This window comes from Balaenoptera physalus (genome assembly GCF_965194825.1).
Source record: "Balaenoptera physalus genome assembly, chromosome: 18".
Taxonomy (NCBI): domain Eukaryota; kingdom Metazoa; phylum Chordata; class Mammalia; order Artiodactyla; family Balaenopteridae; genus Balaenoptera; species Balaenoptera physalus.
The window spans coordinates 56,464,799-56,488,052 of NC_138899.1; the positions used below are offsets into that span (position 1 = coordinate 56,464,799).

At 33.6% G+C, this 23,254-nt stretch overlaps 1 protein-coding gene across 10 annotated transcripts in view; it reads left to right on the plus strand.

Moving 5' to 3' along the window:
• NAA16 (N-alpha-acetyltransferase 16, NatA auxiliary subunit) overlaps window positions 1–23,254 on the plus strand; it is a 69,154-nt gene that overhangs the window by 18,312 nt on the left and 27,588 nt on the right. For 7 of the 10 annotated variants that reach the window (XR_014256400.1, XR_014256401.1, XR_014256402.1 and 4 more), the window contains 3 exons: window positions 737–856; window positions 3,633–3,728; window positions 9,363–9,469. Coding sequence is in view for 7 of the 10 variants with exons in the window: in XM_082435816.1 (XP_082291942.1) it covers window positions 737–856; window positions 3,633–3,728; window positions 9,363–9,469 (323 nt within the window). In the remaining 3 variants the exon portion in view is untranslated. The remainder of the gene's footprint in view (window positions 1–736; window positions 857–3,632; window positions 3,729–9,362; window positions 9,470–23,254) is intronic. The other 3 variants (XM_082435818.1, XM_082435817.1, XM_082435821.1) reach the window with 3 other exon arrangements.

Consider the following 23,254-nt stretch of genomic DNA (forward strand, 5'->3'; position numbering starts at 1 on the left):
CGTGCGGCTTGCAGGATCTTAGTTCCCCCACAAGGGATTGAACCCGCGCTTCCTGCAGTGGAAGTATGGAGTCTTAACCACTGGACCGCCAGGGAAGTCCCTATCTGAGAAATTTAGATTCTCATTTCCCATACCCACTTTCAATTTGTATGGCTTAGTAAAAGAAATTGAGTCTTAGAGGTGACCCACATGTAAACATGGTTTGTGTAGTTTCTTGCTGTGAAGTGGTATTTAGTGTTATTGTTTTGTGAGTTAAACTTCTCCAGTTTTAGTGACCTGGAAAGGACAGTAAGAGAATTGAATGGAGAATTGTTTAACATAAGAATTGATTAGGAAAAGTACATTAAAAATCTTGCAGTAGGAAGGCAGGGATATTTCATTAGAATTATTTACCAATCTATATATAAGGTAACTTTAGTTACTTTAAAGGGTGTACAAAAATGTGCATAATACAAAGATTTTTTACTAACAAGTTAATATCATATATATGGTGTGGGAGGGAGCCAAAAATGAATGTTAGTATAATAGAATGTGTAAATGAAGGTTCATTTCTGAAGACAAGCTGTGAATTAATCTATGGTTAGTTATTTAAACTGCAACAAGCCCTAAAGGGAAGCACCGTACAGTTGTCTTTCATAAACATCTATTATACTAATAATGCTTAGTGAAATCTCTGGGATTAGAAAGGTATTTAATGTTTAAGCAAAATGAATGTGACATTTAAACTTAATTTTAGGGGAAATGCTGTTGAAATTGGGACGATTAAAAGAAGCGAGCGAAGTATTCAAAAACTTGATTGATCGGAATGCAGAAAATTGGTGTTATTATGAAGGCTTGGAAAAAGCTCTACAACTTAGTATGTAATGATTTTTCTCCTACCTTCTCTTAGCTAGTGTTTTTTTTTTTTAATTAATTTATTTATTTTTGGCTGTGTTGGGTCTTCATTGCTGCACGTGGGCATTTTCTCTAGTTGTGGTGAGCAGGGGCTTCTCTTGTTGCGGAGCACAGACTCTAGGCGTGAGGGCTTCAGTAGTTGTGGCTCGTGGGCTCTAGAGTTCAGGCTTAGTAGTTGTGATGCACGGGCTTAGTTGCTCCGCGGCATGTGGGATCTTCCCGGACCAGGGCTTGAACCCGTGTCCCCTGCATTGGCAGGCAGATTCTCAACCACTGTGCCACCAGGGAAGCCCTTAGCTAGTGTTTGAAGTATAGTAAAATATAAAGTTGTAAGAATATTTGAGGATGCATATTTTTAGTTTTAGCATTCATGTTTCCATTTAGGAAAATTACAGGTTAAACATGGGAGTGAAAATGAATTCAGATATTTTTATATTTAAGTGATAAATGCTTACAGATTATTTTAGGTTTCTTGATCCATTAAAATGTTACTAATTTACACTAACTAGAGTGGTGGGGAAGAAAATGGGCACTCCCCTTCTGGGAAATGTCATAATTGTTTAGTATTTTTAAAGAATAAGAGGACTGTTAGTGTCAATCTCTAAGAATAAGAATCGGGCCAAAGAAATGTTGCTGAGAGTATGTTGTCTATAGCATCAGCATAAAAACAATTCTTTTACTTTCAAACTAGGCTAATTTGTGTAGAATAAATTGTATACATCTTCTTTTGAAATTTGATAACCTTGACTCTTTTCAGAAATCTAGAATATTATTCTAAAATTTCCCTAATATTCTCATAATTAAATATCTTTAGGAGCAGTTAATATTGCTAAAATCATATTTAGTCATGGGTAAGTAAGTATATGGCTGAAATAATTATGAAACTAATATGAAATAATTATGAAACTCGAAGGTGTTGAAACAGCAGAATTTTTAAATTTAAAAAGTATGGTAAGTAGGTAGCTACCCATATTCATTAATAGTAGGAAGAGCTATGAGAAAAATTTATTTGTTGTATCTTAATCACTTGTATACATGAATCCAGGTTTTCTGTGTGTATTTAAAATTTAATATCACAAATTATTTAAAAAGTTCCTTAAATAATTGTTTTTAAGAAAATAATGAAAATTAAAATATTGATTAGATCAATAGTCTGTCTTTAAAAAAAAAAAACAGGACAAAAGTCATGTGTCTGCAGGTTGGAAATGTGAGATAACTGATTTTTCTTTAAACTACCAGTTACTGGCATGTTAATCCCTTAACTGCTTTAGTAAAATGAATGTAATATGTTCCATATATCAGGATCCATGCTTACTATAAAATATATTGATTATAAAACGAGTTCTTTTTTTAGGTTCCTTAGGACCTGTTCTCCCCCATGGTAGGTTCTGGAGCTCCAACTTGTGACTTCAAATGGGGCATTGAAATGGTTTGGTTTTTGTCTCAGTGTAACTACATTTATAAGACTTGTTTTATCTGGTAGTGGGAAAATGTTTTTTATACTCATAGTTTGTCTCATTCTCTAAGATTAGGTGTAAATATGAGAACTGCTTTTTAAAAATATGCAATAGGCTTCTTGTAAATTTTAGTATAAGGGTCCTTAATATTTCATGAAGTCTCCAAATCATTAACAGAACGTGAAAATAATTTTTCACATATCCCAGTTTTTAAAATTAAACCACATTGGAGCTCCAGAATGTATTATTGGGGGAAGGAAGGAGTCTAAACAAAATCGGACTTTACTTTTTAAAGTGCTGTGTTTATAATCTTGATACTGAACACTACATTTACTGTGGCTTGATTGCTAGCACCAAGGGTTATTTTTATAATAATTTTATTTCTGTGGTCCGAATTAAAATCCACCTAGAACCTTAGAGTTTAAAAATGGGTTTGCTTTTTCTTAAAAATTCTGCTGTAAATTATCTTATTGCTTATGTAAGATAATGCATGTGATCTCTCTTTGTAAATTATGCAGGATATTATTTTAGAATAATAAACTAGACCCAGATCCGATTCTGCAGATTGTTACTGTAGTTTACATATAGATCCTGTATTTAGTACTATAAAATTAGGTTGGTCTTGACAGGGAAGATACAACTTTCTTTTAGAAGTATATTTTATATCATAATCTTTGGGAGAAGTAATTGCCACTTTAAAAGTCTGTTCTAATGGGGTTCATTTTTTTGGTACCTGGACAGGGATATGAACTAATGGAGTTCTTTGTAATAGAGTTTCATTGAAGATTTTAAGTGTCAAACCTCCTTAGCAACTTAGTTCATCTTTTAAAATATTGCACTCATGACCCTAAAACTATTGCTTCTTTAAGCCTATCAATAGGCGTTACAGACTTTTGTTGGGTTTATGTGGGTTATATTGGGGTAGAGGATTTATGTAAGATACGTTATAAGGAACATTTTCTTTTTCGTGGGTTGTGCATGCAGGAATATCAGAGAAGTGCAGTGTATCTTGAGTCTGTCTTGTGTGTATATGATTAGAGTTGGATGTAGACTCTGTTGTGGTGAAATTTTGGTTTTCTCTGGACTTTGGGTTTAAAATGGTGATTTAGTGATTATTTCATTGCCACAGAGTTTTTAATGTCATTCTTACAAAAATTGAGAGCAGCTTTAATACTGATAATGTGATTTTTAATTTATAACATAATTTTTAAAGTTTATTAGCATTTTATCATAGATAAAAGTTTTGATGCTTTGAATCTGACGCATATTTACTGATAATAGGCACTTTAGAAGAGAGGCTTCAAATTTATGAAGAAATTAGTAAGCAGCACCCCAGAGCAATTTCACCTAGAAGATTACCTTTGAATCTTGTCCCAGGTAATATTAGGATATCTTTTGTAACACTAATAATTACTTGTTGAAATTACTCAACACCATTCACATTTTAAAAGCTTGTTTCTGGAATAGAGTTTACATCTACACCAGTCTTGGGGGTGGGCGAGATCAGTTATTTATTTGTTATGCATATGTTGTTAAGAGTATTTATGTTGTTAGCTTTATGTTGGTTTTAAGTGTCAGAAGTTATTTATATAAAATTGTTTTTCTTATGTGACTTTAAAAAGTAAACAGCGTATTTAGAAGGTAAATTAAATTCCTTAGAATTGATGACAAATTATATGCGAGGTATTGTGATTTAAGTGGTAGAAGTTTTGACATTCTAGATCTTCCTTTTAGGACATAAATTCAAAGAAAGAGTTGTGAGCTTTTTGTGCCCACCACAGTGTTAAAGAATATCACCAATGCTGTGCAAGGCCCTCTCTCCTCAGAGTTGATTGCATTCTTGAAATTTGCCTTTTATCATGCTATTGTTTTTGTAGAGCTCCATGTATTTTGTATCCCTAGAAATAAAAACAAAACCCTGCATTTGTACTTTATGTAAATTGGAGCACTGTGGTATGTATTCTATGATTTGCTTCTGTTGAACAATAGTATATTCATGACCTTGACCTGAGTTGTAGCATGTAGCTGAACTCATTTGCTATTGAGCTTATAGGAGGTAAAGAGTATATTAGCTCTTCAGTTAATGACTTTGTTGATGATTTTATGCAAAATTGTGCCTTTTTCTTAAAGTCATCTTTTATTTTTAGTTGTAAGTGCTATATATTATTAATTATTTATTGGGACTTCTGGCATGTCTTTTGATACAAGTCAGACCCTAGAATGCTAGTATAACTTAAAAATCTCTATTCTAGGCATGGGGCGAGGGGGGGAGTATATTTTCTAATGAATTCTCATTTACAATGGAAATATTTGTTTAAGTAATTGTGTTATTTTCTTTTTATCAAAAGATTAATGGAAATTAAAAGCTTTTTATTTGACTGACTTTAAAAATACATGAAATACCTCTTAGAAGTGTATTGGATTAGACAGTAGATACAAATTTATTTAAAAATAAATAAATAGTGCCTTTCATTTATGTAAATGATGAATAGTATTCTGATCCTCCCTGTTTTGTTTCGGCTTTGTGAAGTAGGCAGATTTCCTAATGTTTTCCAGGGAACATTAAGTCCCAGTGGATGTTAATAGGCTTGGTGGGGAGGACGCCTATGTACTGAGATGTTCTTTAGTCACATGAGTTTGGGAAAGTTTTGGTTAAACACAACAATCAGGCTTCTTCAGGACTTCCTAGAACTTTCAGTATATGAGTTGTGAATTTCCAAGGTGGGATGTACTGTGCAGAGAGGAGCATTTCCCTAGTAAAAGCGTTTTCTGGAAGACGCTCGAGCTCACATTTCTGTATCTCCTTTTTAAAAAAAATAACAGCCTGTTGAAATATAACTCACATACCATAAAATTTACTTTTTAAAGTGTGCAACTCCGTGTTTTAATGTGCTCAGGGAGTTGCACAACCATCATCACTCCCAGGTTTCAGGAAATTTTCGTCACTCCAAAAAGAAAACTCATGTCCATTAGCAGTCACTCCCAGCCCCCAACCCCTGAACCAGGCAACCACTAACCTAACTTTCTGTACCTGTGGACTTGCTGGTTTTGGACATTTTGTATAATTAGAATCATACCATAGGTGGTCTTTTGTGTATAAGGTAGGAAGTATATTGTTACTGAAAGATAACCTGGAGCCAGCTGTTGAATGTGAAGTGTGATTTAGGTTAAAGTGGAATCATTCTGGACCCTCTAGGACATTGTCTTTGAAATGCTAAAAGGATCTTTTTACAAGCTAGGCCTCAGTTGAGGGGTCTTGATGGCTTGGGCTTCAAGGTCAGCATCATTTGAGGTTCTAACATACATGTATTTACAAAGCTCTGGGGACCATATATAAAATTGTGCAACTACTTAATTGTACCTTTGCAACAGCTGAATACTTCATGAAGTTTTTTTGCCTGTTTAGAAATATTTTTATGTGTAATAAGAAAGGTATCTTAGCATTATCAAAGGCAATAAGATCTTTTACAAGAAACATGATGGAATTTGAGAATGCAAGTTTTGAAAAAGGCTTACTGGTTTTTAGATAAAAAGGTTTATTACCTACAGATTAGTGAACAGCCAAAGTCCTGGGGAGATTCTGCAACAGCCTGAAATATTAAGTGCTGTGAAAACAGTAATTTTCAAAATAACTAGTTTAATTCATCGTGATCTATTAGTCTTCACTGGCCAAGGAGGGAGAAAGAGGGAAGGAGATAATCCAGAGTATTAAACGAGAATGCTAACCACATTTTGCTCCTATTTTATTTTTGTTTCATTGGATTGTTTTTATTTTTTATTGAGATATAGTTGACATACAATGTTTAAGTTTAAGGTGTACGATGTATTGATTGATACCTTTATATATTCCAATATTATTATCACTGTAGTGTTAGCTAACATCTCCATTAGATCACATGATTATCATTTCTTTTTTGTAGTGAGAACATGCACCATTATTTAGAGTAAATTCCCAGGTTATCAGATACAGTCTGATCTTGCTGTTTATGTTCATTATTTTAGTGGTGGTTTTTGGGATATCAATTTTTATGTGAATCTGTACTACATTTAGTGAAGAATTAGCATAGCATCTCTGTAGTCAGATGACTTGTTTTACAAGCTGCAGTGCTAAACAGGCACATAATGATTTTTTTTTTTAATTTTAGAATTTTATTTATTTTTTTATACAACAGGTTCTTATCAGTTATGCATTTTATACATATTAGTGTATATATGTTAATCCCAATCTCCCAGTTCATCCCACCACCACCAGCCCCTCCCCACTTCCCCCCTTGGTGTCCATATGTTTGTTCTCTACATCTGTGTCTCTATTTCTGCCCTGCAGACCGGTTCATCTGTACCATTTTTCTAGGTTCCACATATATGCATTAATATACGATATTTGTTTTTTCCTTTCTGACTTACTTCACTCTGTAGGATAGTCTCTAGATCCATCCATGTCTCTACAAATGACCCAATTTCGTTCCTTTTTATGGCTGAGTCAGGCACATAATGATTGATAGCTTTTTTTTTTACCCCCTAAAGGAAAGACTAAAGAGTTATTTTAAAATAGTTAGGAAGAAGGGAGGTTATTTATTTTATTTATTTTATTTTATTTATATTTATTTTATTTATATTTATTTTATTTATATTTATTTTATTTATTTATTTATTTTTGTGAAACCGTTTTTCTTATATGTAAAGAAAAAAATTATGAAATGGGTAAATAGTAAGTAATTTTGGGATATAGTGTGTGACTGAGCAGTTGAGTAGCTGGGTAGGCTTCTGGTTTAGACAGTGCATTCATACAGTTCTGAATAAAAGGGTGCAAAACAGGTTTTAACTGAAAAGTCTTTTCTGTGTCTCTGTCCTCTGGCCACCAAGTTTACTTCCCCAGAGACAGCCACTGTTACTAGTAGATGGTTTAACTCTTCCAGAAATACATTGTGCATATACAAGCAAAAGTATGTGTTTGAGGGTTTATGTGTAGTTTTCCTTTTTCCTCCCCCTTTTGTACAAAAGTAACATAGATTGTTCTGCACCTTGTTTTCCTTTTCACTTAACTCTGTATCTGGAGTTCAGTCCTATATCAGTATATAAGACCTTCCTCATTCTTTATCATAGCTAGCTGCACAGTTGAAATAAAAGTTTAATGGGAGAAGAGGCTTTCAATGTAGTGGATACTTGAGAGCTGAGTACATTGTCTTTTAAGTAAAATTGCCAGTATGATCTGAATAGATTGAGAAAGTTGAAGAGGAGTTCAGAGTAGCCTCTGACATGAAGGTAAAATGCATGTTTTCTCAGTAGATGATAGCAAATGTGAAAAACATTCTTAACTATAGAAATACAATAGCTGTCAGATGTCAAGGTGTAAATGATAGACAACATTTATTGAGTGGTTACTGTGTGCTTACGCTATATACTTTTCATCTTGTGTGAGTCATGAAAGAGTACTCTTGAGGCTGGTGGCGTTACCGACATCTTACAGTGGAGAAATTGAGATTTTTAGTGGACAGTGTCACACACGAAGTAAACAACAACATCCCTGACTGCCTGCCACAATACTGTTAACCTTTGCTTTATATCAGAGGAAGTGCTGGAAAGATTTGATCTCCGAGACTTTTTGATTTTTAAGGAAGTAATGATATATATTTAACCCAGAGTGAAATTTTGTGCAGTCTTGATAATCTGTGATTTTCAAAAGATTATATACAGAGTATACCGAAGGAACACAAAATACCACTCTGGGTTGAATATACATGATTACTTCCTTAAAATTCAAAAATAGTTTTAGAGATCAAATCTTTCCAGCACTTACTCTGTTATAAAGATTAGAGATCATCTGAAAACAGTCTTCGTAGTAAGTTGAGGTAACAAATATTAGATAAAATTTTCACTCAATAAAATTTAAATTTCTCCTCTTAATTTTTATGACATCTGCAATATGTTGAGTATGCATGTTTTGTTCAGTAGTGTCAGTCACAACAAATAAAAATAACCACTTGGGTTGTTGAGTATTTTGGTAAAATGTGATACATAAAGAAACCTTAAGAAAGGTCATTTCAGTAGTCTTACTTTAGCTTAAAACATTCATGACATATATGTATCTTTTTTTTTTCTTTTGAGTGGGCAAATCCATGTCCTTACATATTAACCCTTATTGTCAAAAAGTTAGAGCTTTTGTATTTAAAATTAATTTTTTTCAATTTTTTCTGCTTTTAAAAAGTGACACTGAAACTTTTTGGTAAGGGCTTAGCAATAATAGGAGATTTATTTACTTGATGTTACAAATAGGGTATTTATTTAATTCTAATGTTAGCATGCCTCAGGGCTCTGTCTGATGTCTTATGGATGTTATTTTACTTATTGTCTATCTCACCCACTAGAATGTTAATAATTTCCATGAGGGCAGAATTAAAAAAAATTTTTTTGTTTTAATCACGGCTATATCCTGGATACCTGGAACAATGCCTGGCACATAGTAGGTGCTTGATTAGATGATTGTGGAATGAATGACTGTTGAAGTAAATCACTAGTTGATTCGGAAAACATTTGTAAATACCGTGTTAGTGTTTAAAAAGATATTTTGACTGCTACTTAAATATAGTGCTGGTTACAGTAGAATCCTTATATAGTTTGCAGAGTGCCTTCTGAGATGTAGGATTGAGATAGTAGGATTGAGCCTCTGCTGGTCAGTGAGATTAGGAAAGGTACTTCCTATCGGGACTGTATTCAGAATAGATAGTAGGTTACTTTTCCTCAAAGCTGCACAGTCATTTTGTTTACCTATCTTTTGAAGTGTTCCTTGAAGATATTTTGAATCTACATCTAGGGAAAATACACTTGCCAACCGAACCGAGATATTTGTTGTTATGCTTTTTGGCGGTAACAAATAATGCTGACTGACTTTTTGGGTTTAAACATTGGATAGGGGAATCATTGTTTCTGAAGGAGTTTTATTTTTATTTATGAAATAATTTTGTAAACTGTTTGCATCAGTCGAAGTATAACAAAGTACACTTTTGTTTCTAGGTGAAAAATTTAGAGAACTAATGGATAAGTTCCTGAGGGTTAACTTCAGTAAAGGCTGCCCACCCTTGTTTACTACTTTGAAATCTTTATATTACAATACAGAAAAGGTAAAATTTGGTCTTTATTCAATTGTAGTCTTTTTACTAACTTAATTATTATAGAAAAATTTCCATGTAAATAGTATGCTATGATTCAATCATTTTCTCTATTCTAGTAATGGTGTGCACCTTAATCTAATAATAGATGAACTGAAATTTTATGCATGTACTATAAGTAGTATCAAAGGAAATGTCAATCTGAAATTTACCGAGTAAAGGGTTTATAAAAGCACTAAAATAAAGGTTGTTGTTTTTAATGGGTATACTTGTCTAGTGGGATTTTAAGTTTGACCTATTGTCACCAGAGGTCTATATTTAACTATTTCATGATTAATTATCTATTATTTTATGGTATGACTGTGGATTTTTAAATTTGTTATGTTTGCTTTTAAAGTTAGAGCATGGAAAATTGTTACTGCAACAGTAAAATGTCATTTGGCGCTGTTAGTTTTAACTAATAGGCTACATTTTAATGTAGTTTTAACTAGTTTTCGAATGAAGAGAATCACTTTATGCTTTTTTAAATTAGGAAATAGACTTGGTTTTATATTAGAGAGATAATTAGAAAATTAAAAGTTAATAGAAAATAAGTTATACTTCTATTTCCAAGCATTGCTTCTTATTTATTAAGGTCTAAAATCTTGTATTCTTTTCTGTGATCAGTTTTTGAAAGTTACTAGTGGATAAGGAAAAGATTTTATTAGAAATGCTAAAATATTTTTAGTTAAACCTATATCACTTCATGTTTATTTAGTTTTGACCCATAATTATTTGTAAATTAGTAATAATTGTGAATAATAAAATATTGAAAAAAGTCAGTGTTAGGTATAACTGATTGACACTTTCTTCCTTTGGCAGCAGGTTTCATAAACTAAAAGGGACAACTGATAATATCTAGAGGGGAGTGGCTGAGGATGGCTAACAGAACTTCTGTACTCTGTTCCTACCATTGGTGCACCCAGTCTCCTTGCCAATTGGGCAGATCCCCACTTCGGGAAAGAGACCTATAGTACCCGACTAGTAAAAAGTGTCATTTACATTAAAACAAACAAACAAACAAAACTTACAATTATTTAATGTCTGTAGTATGCTTTATTTGATTGCAATGGTACTGCTATCGATTTTTTTCTGCAATTGATTTTTTTCTGTTGATTTTTTTTGATAGTGATTGATTCATATGAAAACATGTAGCAGTGCCTACCAGTAATTTTTGTAGGTTACTTAAATTAGCATTTGCCAAAATTCTTCTCTTACTCATTTAGGCAAGGGTGACAGAGAAGAAAGATGAGATAAAATGTCGGAAATAATAAAGAACATGTATGTGAATGAGAATAGAGTAGTGCTTTTGTAATACTGTCTTACAGCAAGTACTGAAGACAGAATTTGTTCCTTACAGAATTCCTTACAGAATTTGTTCCTCTTAAGCTATCACTGGGCTTTCACTGGCTTTCTCAGTTTTCATAAGAGGCATAGACTTAAAAAAAAAAAATCCCTCCAATATTGATCGAAAATTACCATCTTAAAGGTGTTAAGCATTTGTTGGTATTTTATTTTTTAAAGCTTGGAAATTGTGTTTTTAAAGAAGGCAGTGAGAATGCATTCATCTATATGGGAACCTTTGACATCTCTTTAGTGTTAATTTTTGAGCACGCAACAGGAATGTTTACCATGTGTTTTTGAGAATTGAATTAAACTGCAGAAAATTGAGTTTAAGTTGTCAGAACTTAGTATAGTGAGAAAAAATGATTCTCAAATCATTTTGGTCACATATTTGTGATTACTCAAGAGGGCATTTTAAAATTTGCATATTTCTAATCCGCAGTGAGTCCTGTTTTTAGCTAAGGGCTGCATTTTAGCTCTCGAAGGATTTCAAAGAGTTAAGGCTGATAAACAATTATAGTTTTGTAAACTTCCAAGTCTTAAAGAATACTGCATGTCAGGTACCATGAAAATAAAATTATCTTTTGAAGTTAGCTTAGGATATAGTACAAGTGTCAAAAAGTATTTAAAAAATGTCTCCAGCATTTTAAATTGTGAATTTTGACCATAAATATTTTGGTTTTTTCCCCCCAGCAATTTCACAAGCACTTAATGTGTTATGTAGTCTTCAATATCTTCTTTTTAATGACAGTATAGTCTTTTATCAAAATCATACCTCCAATTGAACTTTGATTTTCAAAGTTTTTGCAGTTATAAAAGTATATCTTTGTACATATAGCTTTACTTAGGATTTTTTGCCTCATAAATTCTCAGAATAAATTAATGGGTAAAAGGTATGAACATTTTGTTATTCTTGTAAACATCAATTTGTATTGCCACTACCAAAGTGTGTGAAAGGTTCACTGTGCCCTCACCAGCATTAGGCAGTGTTAAATATTTTCTTTTCTTACGTTTGCTTTTCTAATGAGATTTTTTTTTTAAACATAAAGAAGCCAAAATTTAATGTAACCAGATTTGCTGATCTTTATTTCTATTGTGGAAGTTCACCTATTGTTTTAGAAACAGTTTGGAAAGTCCTCTTCCTCTTGAGCAGTGCTTCTCAAGGTGGGGCGGGGGAGGGAATTTTGTCCCCCAGGGGACATTCTGCACTGTCTGGAGATGTTGTGGTTGTCAGCTGGTGGGTGTGCTACTGATACCTAATGTGGGTGGAGCCCGGGGACGCTGCTGAACACTCTTCAGTGCACAGGGCAGCCCCCCACAGCAAAGAACCGCGTCACCAACGTGTTGGGCTGCGTAATTCTAGGGGCTGTCCTGTGCGTCACAGGATATTTGGCAGTGTCCTTGGCCTCTACCACTTAGACGTCAGCCGCTTACCCCCAGTATCTTTGTTGTTCTGTTAATAGCTTTATTGAGATGCAGTTCACATACAATAAAATTGACCTATTTGAAGTTTACAAATTCACTGATTTTTAGTATATTCAGAGTTTTGCAACCATCACCACGGTAATTTTAGAAAATTTTCATCACCCGAAAAAGAAACCCCATTCATATCTGCCCGCCTCACTCCCCCAATCAGGCAGCCACTAGTCTTCTTTCTGTTTATGGATTTGCCTATTCTGAGTATTTCATACAAACAGAATCAAACAATATGTGGCCTTTTTTTCTCTAGCTTCTTATACTTAGCATAAATATTTTCACCTGTGTGGTAGCATGAGTACTTCATCCCCTTTTATGTCCAAATAATGTCCAGTTGTATGGCTATACTACATTTTATCTATCAGTTGATGGACATTTTGGTTGTTTGTACCTTTTGGTATGAATAATGCTGTGAACATTTGTGTACAAGTTTTTGCATGTACTTGTTTTCATTTCTCTTGGGTGCATATACCCGGGAGTGGAATTGCTAGGTCAAATGGTAACTCCATGTTTAAACTTTTTAAAAACTGTCAGACTCTTTTCCAAAGTACCTTCACCATTTTACATTCCCACAAGCAGTGTATAAGGATTCTGATTGCAATACAGCCTCACCAACAATCCACTTGTTATTATATGATATTTGATTATAGCCATCCTAGTGGGTGTGAAGTGGTATCTCCTTGTGGTTTTCGTTTGCATTTCCTTGATGACTGATTATTTTGAGCATTATTTCAAGCGCTTGTTGGCCATTTGTATATCTTCCTTGGAGAAATGTCAGTTCAGGTTCTTCGCCCAGTTTTTAATTGGGTTATTTGTCTCTTCATTATTAGTTGTAAGTTTAAAAATATATTCTAGGTACAGGTTTCTTATCAGATACATGATTTGGAAATATTTTCTACCATTCTGTGGATTGTCTTTCCACTTTCTTGAAAGTGTCTTGATGAAGCCCATTTTATCTTTTTTCCCTTGTGTTGCTTGTGCTTTTGTGTTGTATATAAGAAACCAATTTCCAAAAAAAAAAAAAGAAACCAATTTCCAAATTCGGGGTCATGAAGATTTACACATATTTACTTCTAAGAGTTTTATACTTTTGGTTCTTACATTAAAGTCTTTGATTCATTTTGCGTTCATTTTTGTATATGGTGTGAGGTGGGAGCCCAGCTTCATTCTTTTGCATGTGTTTGTCCAGTTTCCCAGCACCATTTGTTTTTTTTTTTTCCATTGAAAGTCTTGACAGCCTTGTTGAAAGTAAATTGATCATAAATGTGAGGGTTCATTTCTGGACTCTCATTTCTGTTCCACTGATCTGTATGCCTGTCCTTAGGCTAGTATCACACTGTCTTGATTACTGTAGCTTTGGGGTAAATTTTGAAATTAGGAAGTGTGAATCTTCCTACTTTTTTTTTTTTTTTAATATTCTTTTGACCATTAAGGATTTATTTTATTTCCATTTGAATTTTAGGATCAGTTTTTCAGCTTCTACAAAGAAGCCAGCTGGGATTTTATAGGGATTGCATTGAATCTGTAGATCGCTTTGGGAAGTATTTCCATCTTAACACTATTAAGTCTTTCAGTCTATGAACATTGGAAATTTTCCATTTATTTAGATTGTCTTTAATTTCTTTCAACAATTTTTTTTGTAGTTTTCAGTTTATAAGTCTTATACATCTTTTGTTAGATTTATTCCTAAGTATTTTATTTTTTTATGCTATGCTAGATGGAAGTATTTTCTTTGCTTTTTTTTATTATATAGTTTCAGGTGTACATCCTGAAAACTTATATAGGGCCAATTATAATTTGACATCTGTGTACAGTATAAATTGTTCACCACTACAAGCCTACTTACCATCCATCACCATACAGTTGACCCTTCTGCCGTACCTTCGCCCATTTCACACCCACCCCCTAACTGCCTTCCCCTCTGGTAACCACTAATCTGTTTTTTAAAATTTTTTTTAAGATTCCACATATGAGTGCAATCATGTGACATTTGTCTCTGTCTGATTCATTTCACTTAGCATAATACCGTCGAGGTCCATCCATGTTGTTGCAAATGGCAAGACTTCATTATGGCTGAGTAAATAGTCCACTGTATATATACACCACATCTTTATCCATTCATCCATTGATGGACATCTAAGTTGTTTCCATATTTTGGCTATTGTAAATAATCCTGCAGTGACCATAGGTGTGCATCTATCTTTTTGGATTAGTGTTTTTGTGTTCTTTGGATTGGAATTATTTTCTTAAAGTTAATTTTCAGGTTTTTTTTATTGCTAGTATATAAAATACAGTAGATTTTTGTATATTGTTCTTATATTCTGTAACCTTGATGAACTTGTTTATTAGTTGTTATAGTTGGTGTAATGAATTTCTGTCATCTGCAAATAGAAAGTTTTATTTCTTCCTTTCCAGTTTGTATCCTTTTTATTCATTTTCTTGACTAATTGCCCTGTCTAGAACCTCCAGTCAATGTTGAATAGAAATGATGAGAATTGACATTTTTGTTTTGTTCTTGATCTCAGTGGGAAAGCATCTAGTCTTTCTCCATTAAATATTGTGTTAACTATGGATTTTTTTGTATATGCCCGTTATAATGTTGAGGAAGTTCCCTCCTACTCCTAGTTTGCTGAGCATTTTTATTGTGAAAGGGTGTTGGATTGAGTCGAATGGTTTTTCTTTGTCTGTTGAGATGATCATGTGTTTATTATTTTTATTCTGTTGATATTGTATATTACATTAATTGATTTTCAGATGTTAAACAACCTGGCATTAGTGGGATAAAACCCACTCGGTTGTGCTGTATAATTCTTTATATATGTTGCTAGGTTCAATTTGCTGGTATTTTATTAAAGATTTTTGCATCTATATTTCTAACAGATACTGGACTGTAGTTTTCTTGTGATGTCTTTGTCTGGTTTTGATATCAGGGTAATAATGGCCTTATAATGAGTTGGGAAGTGTTCTCTCCTGTTTTTTGTTTTTGTTTTTTTTTTGAAAAGTTTGTGAAGATTGGTATTGGTATTAAATATTTGGTAGAATTTACCAGTGAAACTATCTGGGCTTGGACTTTTCTTTGTGGGTAGTTTTTGATTACCTGTTGAAACTCTTTACTTGTTATTGGTTTATTTATATCTTCTATTTCTTCTTATTTGGTTTCTGAAATTTGTGTTTCTAGAAATTTGTCCATTTAAGTTATCCAGTATTGGCATATATGTTCATCATATTCCTTTATAATCATTTTATTTCAAGTCAGTAGTAAGTAATGTCTCTTCTTTCATTTTTAGTTTTAATAACTTGAGTCTTCTTTTTTTCTTGGTCAGCCTAGCTAAAGGTTTGGCACTTTTGTCAGTCTTTTCCAAAGGCCAAGTTTTGGATTTGTTGATTTCCCCACCCCCCTTTTCTATTTTATTAGTTCCCAAATCTGACCTTTATTATACCCTTACTTATGCTGGTTTAGGTTTAATTTGCTCATCTTTTTCCAGTTTTTTTTTCCTAACATGTGCTTAGTGTTCTGTATTTTTGTTTTTTACTTTGCAGATTTAATCGATGAGAAAAATGTTTTTTCTAAGGATAAAGATCTATATTTGCACAGAAAGATACTGAGTAAAATCAGTTTTTATTTAATTTTAGTTCAACTGTCAAGGCTACAGTATATACATTAAAAAATATTGTTTTAGTGTTTTAAAAGAAACCAGAATGACCCTAAATAAGAGGTGGAAATTAATTCTGGGCTTCCATTTTCACCTAGAATGGAAAGTACCTTGCAGTTTTGATCTGTAGCTATTCACTGTGTCAGACTGTTGAGTGAAGGCAGTGAATCATCAAGGTTTGCGTGGGTTGTTACAGGTGCATTTGATTCCATTGAAGCTGGACATCAGTGCACAGGTGCAGTGAATATGAGTCAGAACATGGAAACTGAGTACTTGACGAGACTGACTGGATGAAGCATAGATGTCTCAACAGAAAGTGTATGGGTGTCCATACACAGGAAGGGAAGGTAGGCTGTTTCCCAGAGGACATTTTTTTGTGTTAAATCTGCCCATACTATGAAAATATTCCAAGATCCTCATTCAGTTAAAGAACGTGTAGAGGTATGTGTGCCCTTTAGAAGCTGGTGACAGTAGGCCCAAAGAGTTACAAAAAACTTGGCCTGTTCAGTGAAGAAAGAGAATCATCATGAACTTCATTGGAATATTTCTACGGGAAGTACTAAATTGTTTGGCCGTTGTTAGTGGGAAACAACGATAATTTGTTGGTGGAGGTGGTGGGTAAACTAGATTTTGATCCTGGAATATATTATCTGTAAGGTATCTTTGGTTCTTTCTTTATTTTTCATTAACTCAGGCAGGTATAAAATTTGAGTTTTGTATCTGTTTACTACCTAACTGTAATTGTGAAGGTAAGTTAGGAAAAAAATGAAGCTAAACATCATTGTAAAAATGGCTTCACAGTTAATAGTCAAGCAAAATGATTCTAAAAATGCTTCATTTCATATATACTTTTGGAAAACTAGGTGTTTCAGAAGGTGATATAGGGGAGTAATTGGCAAGGAAAGCAAGAGTTTGATTTGTATTTCAGGGCAATATAAGGAATTTTTTTCTTAGATGCTCTAAGTAATAGAAGGACTACATTAAGAATGTTTCTTTGTGAGAATCCTGGATTTCTCACGAAAAGGAAAAAAATGAGTCAATAACAATTCTATCTTTAAAAATTCCAGAAGGCATTATTTGCAGTGGTAACAGTATCAGAGTTAGTTTTTTTTTTTTTTTTTTTTTTTTTAAAGCAAAGGGTTTGTTGTTCTGGAATGACTTTTTATGAGTTAATATATATTTTTTTAAATTTACTTATTTATTTATTTATTTATTTTTGGCTGTGTTGGGTCTTTGTTTCTGTGCGAGGGCTTTCTCTAGTTGTGGCAAGCGGGGGCCACTCTTCATCGCGGTGCGCGGGCCTCTCACTATTGCGGCCTCTCTTGTTGCGGAGCACAGGCTCCAGACGCGCAGGCTCAGTAGTTGTGGCTCACGGGCCTAGTTGCTCCGCGGCGTGTGGGATCTTCCCAGACCAGGGCTCAAACCCGTGTCCCCTGCATTAACAGGCAGATTCTCAACCACTGCGCCACCGGGGAAGCCCAGAGTTAGTATTTTTCAGACATGCTGATCAACAGTTAATGGTAATTGTAATGATGTTCATGAATTCATTTTTTGTTTGTTTAAAAACAGTTAAATTTGGGGAGAAGAAAATAAAAGCAAGTATTGGGTTGGCCAGAAAGTTCTTTCGGGTTTTTCCATAACATCTTACAGAAAAACCCGAACAAACTTTTTGACCAACCCAATACTTTTCCTAGGTATTCCTATACCTAGGAAGGTATCACAGTATAGTATAATGTCTGCTGACATTTATTAATCCCCTTCACAATTTTTGCCAAATCTACATAACACCTATAGTGTTATTTTAAAAATATTTTCCAGTAAATTTGGTTACTTTTTTTGTTTTTCGTAAAAACTACAGATTTGTGCTAGTATAGTTTTTATAAAACACATAAAATTAAAATCTAACTTAAAAAGTTTCAGTTGGTGAATTAGCTGTAATCATCTCTTGTTCCACCGTGGGCACCACTCTTTGGGAAATACTGGTATAGGGAAAGGAGCATTGCTTTGGAATCAGGCCTGGTTTGGAATCCTGACTCCATCACACATTTGCTTGAGCAACTACCTGAATCTGTTTCTGGATCATAAAGTTGGGGAAGATAATACTTAAGGAGTTGCTGTGTTCTTTAATTAAATGATAAAGTTTGTAAAGTGCTTGGTTCAGAGAGGTTTTCAAGAACTGGTCGTTCTCTCCACCATCCCCACGGGTCACACCTCATCTCTGCAAGAAGTTACCTAGTTTCATTTTAGTGTCATAGTTCTTGGACAACTTATCTCTAGCTAGCTCCTTTGGAACCAAAATTGTCACTGTTAATTGTACATTTATTAGAAATTAATCCAACAATTTTGGTCCTTGTTGATAAAGTATTGTGCTTAGCTTTCTAATTTGGATTAAAAAAAAAATCCGAAAAGACAGTTTCAGTGCCTTTCATGTTACAGTAACATTTTAAGTGGAATCTGTATTTATACTGTGAAAAATTGTGTATCAGATGTGGTTTGTAGGGCTTTGTCTTTAAGGTTAATAAAGAATTCTTTTAACTCATACATAAGAAAAGCTGGATAAGGGCAGTAATTTAGGAAATATACAATAGTCACAACATTTGCCCAGGTTAGATTTTGTTAGCAGAAACAAAGCTTTTTCAATCCTGGTCAAATTATGACTTAGAAGAAAATATTTAAATCAGGAGAAGGTGGTTGAACTTGGAAATTTTTTCAGTTCATAAAAAAATTTTGACTGTATAATTTAAGCTGTCTATTTTGAGGCTTAAAGTTTTATTGTGATCTTAGATACCTAACAAGTGGATTGGCTTTCTTGATTTTAACTGGCAGCGGCAGATAGCTATTTTCAAGAAGAATAGCCATTACATGTTGTTTTGCAAGAAAGGAGTTGAATATACAGTTATATTGTATAATTGAATATAGTTATACAGTATACAATTATATAATTGACTATACAGTTATACAGTATTACTGAAATATAAATGGTAAGTAAACTTGAAGTAAAATGGGTCCTTTATACCTTAGTAAAACTCCTTAGACTAACTTTCATAGACAAGTTTGGAAAATTGAATTGTTCACTTAATTACTGAGTGAGTGACTATAATATACATTTTTTAGATTCAATAAATATGCCTAATAAACCAGGAAGGACAGTGTTCTCTGCAGTTTTTTTATTTAGGACATTTCATGTGAACTTTCCATTACCTTGATTTATTTCCTCAATTAAATCTTGTTTTGAAGTTCTGAAGCTGAAGATTCTATTTTATTCAGTAGTATTTTACACTCCTTTATGATGAAGAATTATGTGTAACTTCAGTATATATTTTGTTGTACTTTTTAAAATGATTAAAACTGATTTTAAAAATTTATTTCACCCTAGAGATGGAAAGGTACACCCTTATTTAAAGCTCTAGCTGTGGTTTTAGTAACTGCCAGTAGATGGCAGTGTAAGTTCATGGAAAACTATTTGCTTCCGTAAATTGAGTACTGAATTTCTAACCCTGAACGTTTTTTAAGTTACACATACTCTCAGTGAGATTGATCCTGGTGGGTTAAAAATGCCTATTACTTTTTAAATTTTAATAAATAAATATATATTTATTTATTTTTGGTTGTGTTGGGTCTTCGTTGCTGAGCACAGGCTTTCTCTAGTTGCGGTGAGCGGGGGCTACTCTTCGTTGCGGTGCGTGGGCTTCTCATTGCGGTGGCTTCTCTTGTTGCGGAGCACGGGGTCTAGGCGTGTGGGCTTTAGTAGTTGTGGCACACGGGCTCAGTAGTTGTGGCTCGCGGGCTCTAGAGCGCAGGCTCAGTAGTTGTGGCGCACAGCCTTAGTTGCTCCGCAGCATGTGGGATCTTCCTGGACCAGGGATCGAACCTGTGTCCCCTGCATTGGGAGGCGGATTCTTAACCACTGCGCCACGTCCCTAAAAGTGCCTGTTAGTTTTTATTTTGCTTTGTAGTAATAGTCTTATTGCAGCATTTTTAAAAATCAGTTCTCAAACTCTAGGGTATATCAGAATTATCTGACGGCTTGCTAAAAGCATTGCTAGACTCAGAGTTTCTGATTCTATAAATTTGGGATTTGGTCAAAAATTTGCATCTCTAACAAACTACCAGGTGATACTAATCCTGACATTTATGATGTTAATGGTCTGAGGATTGCACTTTCAGAACCACCTTTTTGTTGTTGTTGTTTTATTGAGGCAAAATACACTTAACATAAGATTTACCATGTTGACCATTTTTAAGTGTACGGTTTAGTGGTATTAACTACATTCACATTTTTGTGCACCCATCACCACCATCCATCCCCATAACTCTTTTCATCTTGTATAACTGAAACTCTGTACCCGTTAAACAATAACTTTCTGTTTTTCCCTCCCTCTAGCCCCCGGCAACAACCATTATACTTTATGTCTTTACGATTTTGACAACTCTAAGTAGCTCATATAAGTGGAATCATACAGTAATTGTCTTTTTGTGACTAGGTTATTTCCCTTAGCGTAATGTCCTCAAGGTTCATCCATGTTGTAGCACATTTCAGAATTTCCTTTTCAAAGCTTAATAATATCCCATTGTATGTCTATACCACATTTGCTCATCCATTCTTCCGTCCACGGACACTTGGGTTGCTTCCACGTGTTGACTATTATGAACAGTGATATGAACATGGATGTACAAATATTTCTTAGAGATCTGCTTTCAGTTCTTTTGGATATATAGCCAGAAGTGGAATTGCTGGATCATTTGGTAGTTGTATTTTTTATTTTTTGAGGAACTGCTATATTGTTTTCCACAGCAGCTGTACCATTTTCCACCAGCAGTGCACAAGGGTTGCAGTTTTTTTCACATCCTTGTCTACAGTTGTTTTCTGTTTTGTTTTGTTTTAAGGTAGCCATCCTCCTGGGTGTGAGGTGGCATCTCATTGTAGTTTTGATTTGCATTTCCTTAATGACTAGTGATGTTGCAGATCTTTTCATGTGCTTACTGGCTATTTGTATATCTTTGGAGAAATGTTTATTCAAGTATTTTAGCAACCATTTTTGAATTGGATTTTTGTTGTTGAATTTTAGTTCTCCATATATTTTGGATATTAACCTCTTATCAGATACATGATTTGCAAATATTTTCTCCCATTCCGTGGGTTGCCTTTTTACTCTATGGATGGCATCTTGGTGTACAAAGTTTTAAATTTTCATGAAGTCCAATTTGTCAGTTTTTTCTTTTTTTTTTTTTTTTAATTTTATTTTATTTTATTTATTTATTTTTTTCACACACACACACACACTGTATTTTATTTTTACAAGAGATAAATAGACTGACACCAAGCATTGTACATGGATGACCACAACAAAAGCAACAATGATTGCAATTACCAAACATGAAACACACTCATACTATGTCATAATATTGACATTCAGTCCAGGAATCCTCCACTGTAACAGCTCCTTTACTTTGCAGTGAAAATTGATTTGTATATTCTTTGCCTCTGTGTCCTTGTGGGATTTTTTTTTTTTTAAATTCAGACAGAAAGTCACAAAAATTATACTCATCCTCATCAGTTCACTCAGTCCCATGTAATTAATTGTTTTTTTTCATCTTGATCTTTTGTTAGCACTTTTATGAGTTCATCAGTTTTTCATCAGAGTTCTGAAAATGCTTATTCATTCAGTTCAGCAGTACAGTCAGTTACCAGAAACCTGTACTTGTCAGAGTCTTTTCCATGAATTTCTTGAAGATGAAACCCTTTTATAGGAACATATTTGCAAAATCATCAGAGTACACCCAGAACTGTCTGTAAATGACAAAAGACTTAAAAATGACCACGGTAAAAGATTTGATGAAAGTTCATAATAATGCAGTTGACAAGAAAATTAGTTATTTCTGAGATATACATTTTAAAGTAATAACTAGGATTATTACTTATAACGTTACACCAGAACATATAAGATTTTTAGAAATTTCATGTAATGTCTGAAACATTTATATTAACATATTTCCATACATATTTCCATACAAATACAAATATAAGATTTTAGAAATTTCATGTAATGTCTGAAACATTTATATTAACATATTTCCATACAAATAACCCAATGAAAGTTTAGTATTAGTTGTTTTGTTTGTTTTTTTATACTGCAGGTTCTTATTAGGCATCAATTTTATACACATCAGTGTATACATGTCAATCCCAATCGCCCAATTCAGCACACCACCATCCCCACCTCACCTGTCAGTTTTTTCTTTTGTTACCTGTGCCTTTGGTGTCATATCCAAGAAATCATTGCCAAATCTAATATTGTGAAGTTTTTGTCCTATGTTTTCTTTTAAGAGTTTTATTGTTTTAGGTCTTACATTTAGGTCCTTAATCCATTTTGAGTTAATTTTTGTGCATGGTATTAGGTAAGGGTTCACCTGCATTCTTTTGCATGTAGATATCCAGTTTTCCCATTACCATTTGTTGAAAAGACTTCTGTTTCTCCAGTGATTGGTCTTGACACCCTTGTCAAAAATCATTTGACCACATATGCGAGGGTTTATTTCTGGACTCTCTGTTCTATTCCATTAGTCTCTACATCTTTCTTTAAGCCAGTACCACACTGTTTTGATTATAACTTTGTAGTAAGTTTTGAAATCAGGAGTGAGTCCTCTTGGTTTTGTTCTTTTTTAAGATTGTTTTGGCTCTTTGGGGTTCTTTGAGATTCCATGTTAATTTTAGGATGGGCTTTTCTATTTCTGCAAAAAAAAAAAAACGGCATTTGGATTTTGATGGAGATAATGTTGAATTTATAGATCTCTTTGGGTAGTATTGATATTTTAATAATATTAATTTTTCCAATTCATGAATATGGGATGTGTTTCCATTTATCTGTGTCATCTTGAATTTTTTTCAGCAGTGTTTTATAGTTTTCATTGTACAAGTTTTTCATTTCCTTGGTTAAGTTCATTTCTAAGTATTTTATTCTTTTTGATGCTGTTGTGAATGAAATCGCTTTAGTAATTTCCTTTTCAGATTGTTCATGTGTGTAAAAGTGCAGCTGATTTCTGTGTATTAACTTTTTGTATCTTGCTGCTTTGCTGAGTTCATTTATTCTAACAGGTTTTTTTGTGAAATCATTAGGGTTTTCTACTAGTAAGATCATATCATCTGCAGAGATAATTTTATTTCTTTCTTTACTATTTGAATACATTTTATTTCTTTTTCTTGCCTTCCAGCAGTAGAACTTCCAGTACTGTGATGAGTAGATATGATGAAAGCAGGCATCCTTGCCTTGTTCTTGATCATAGT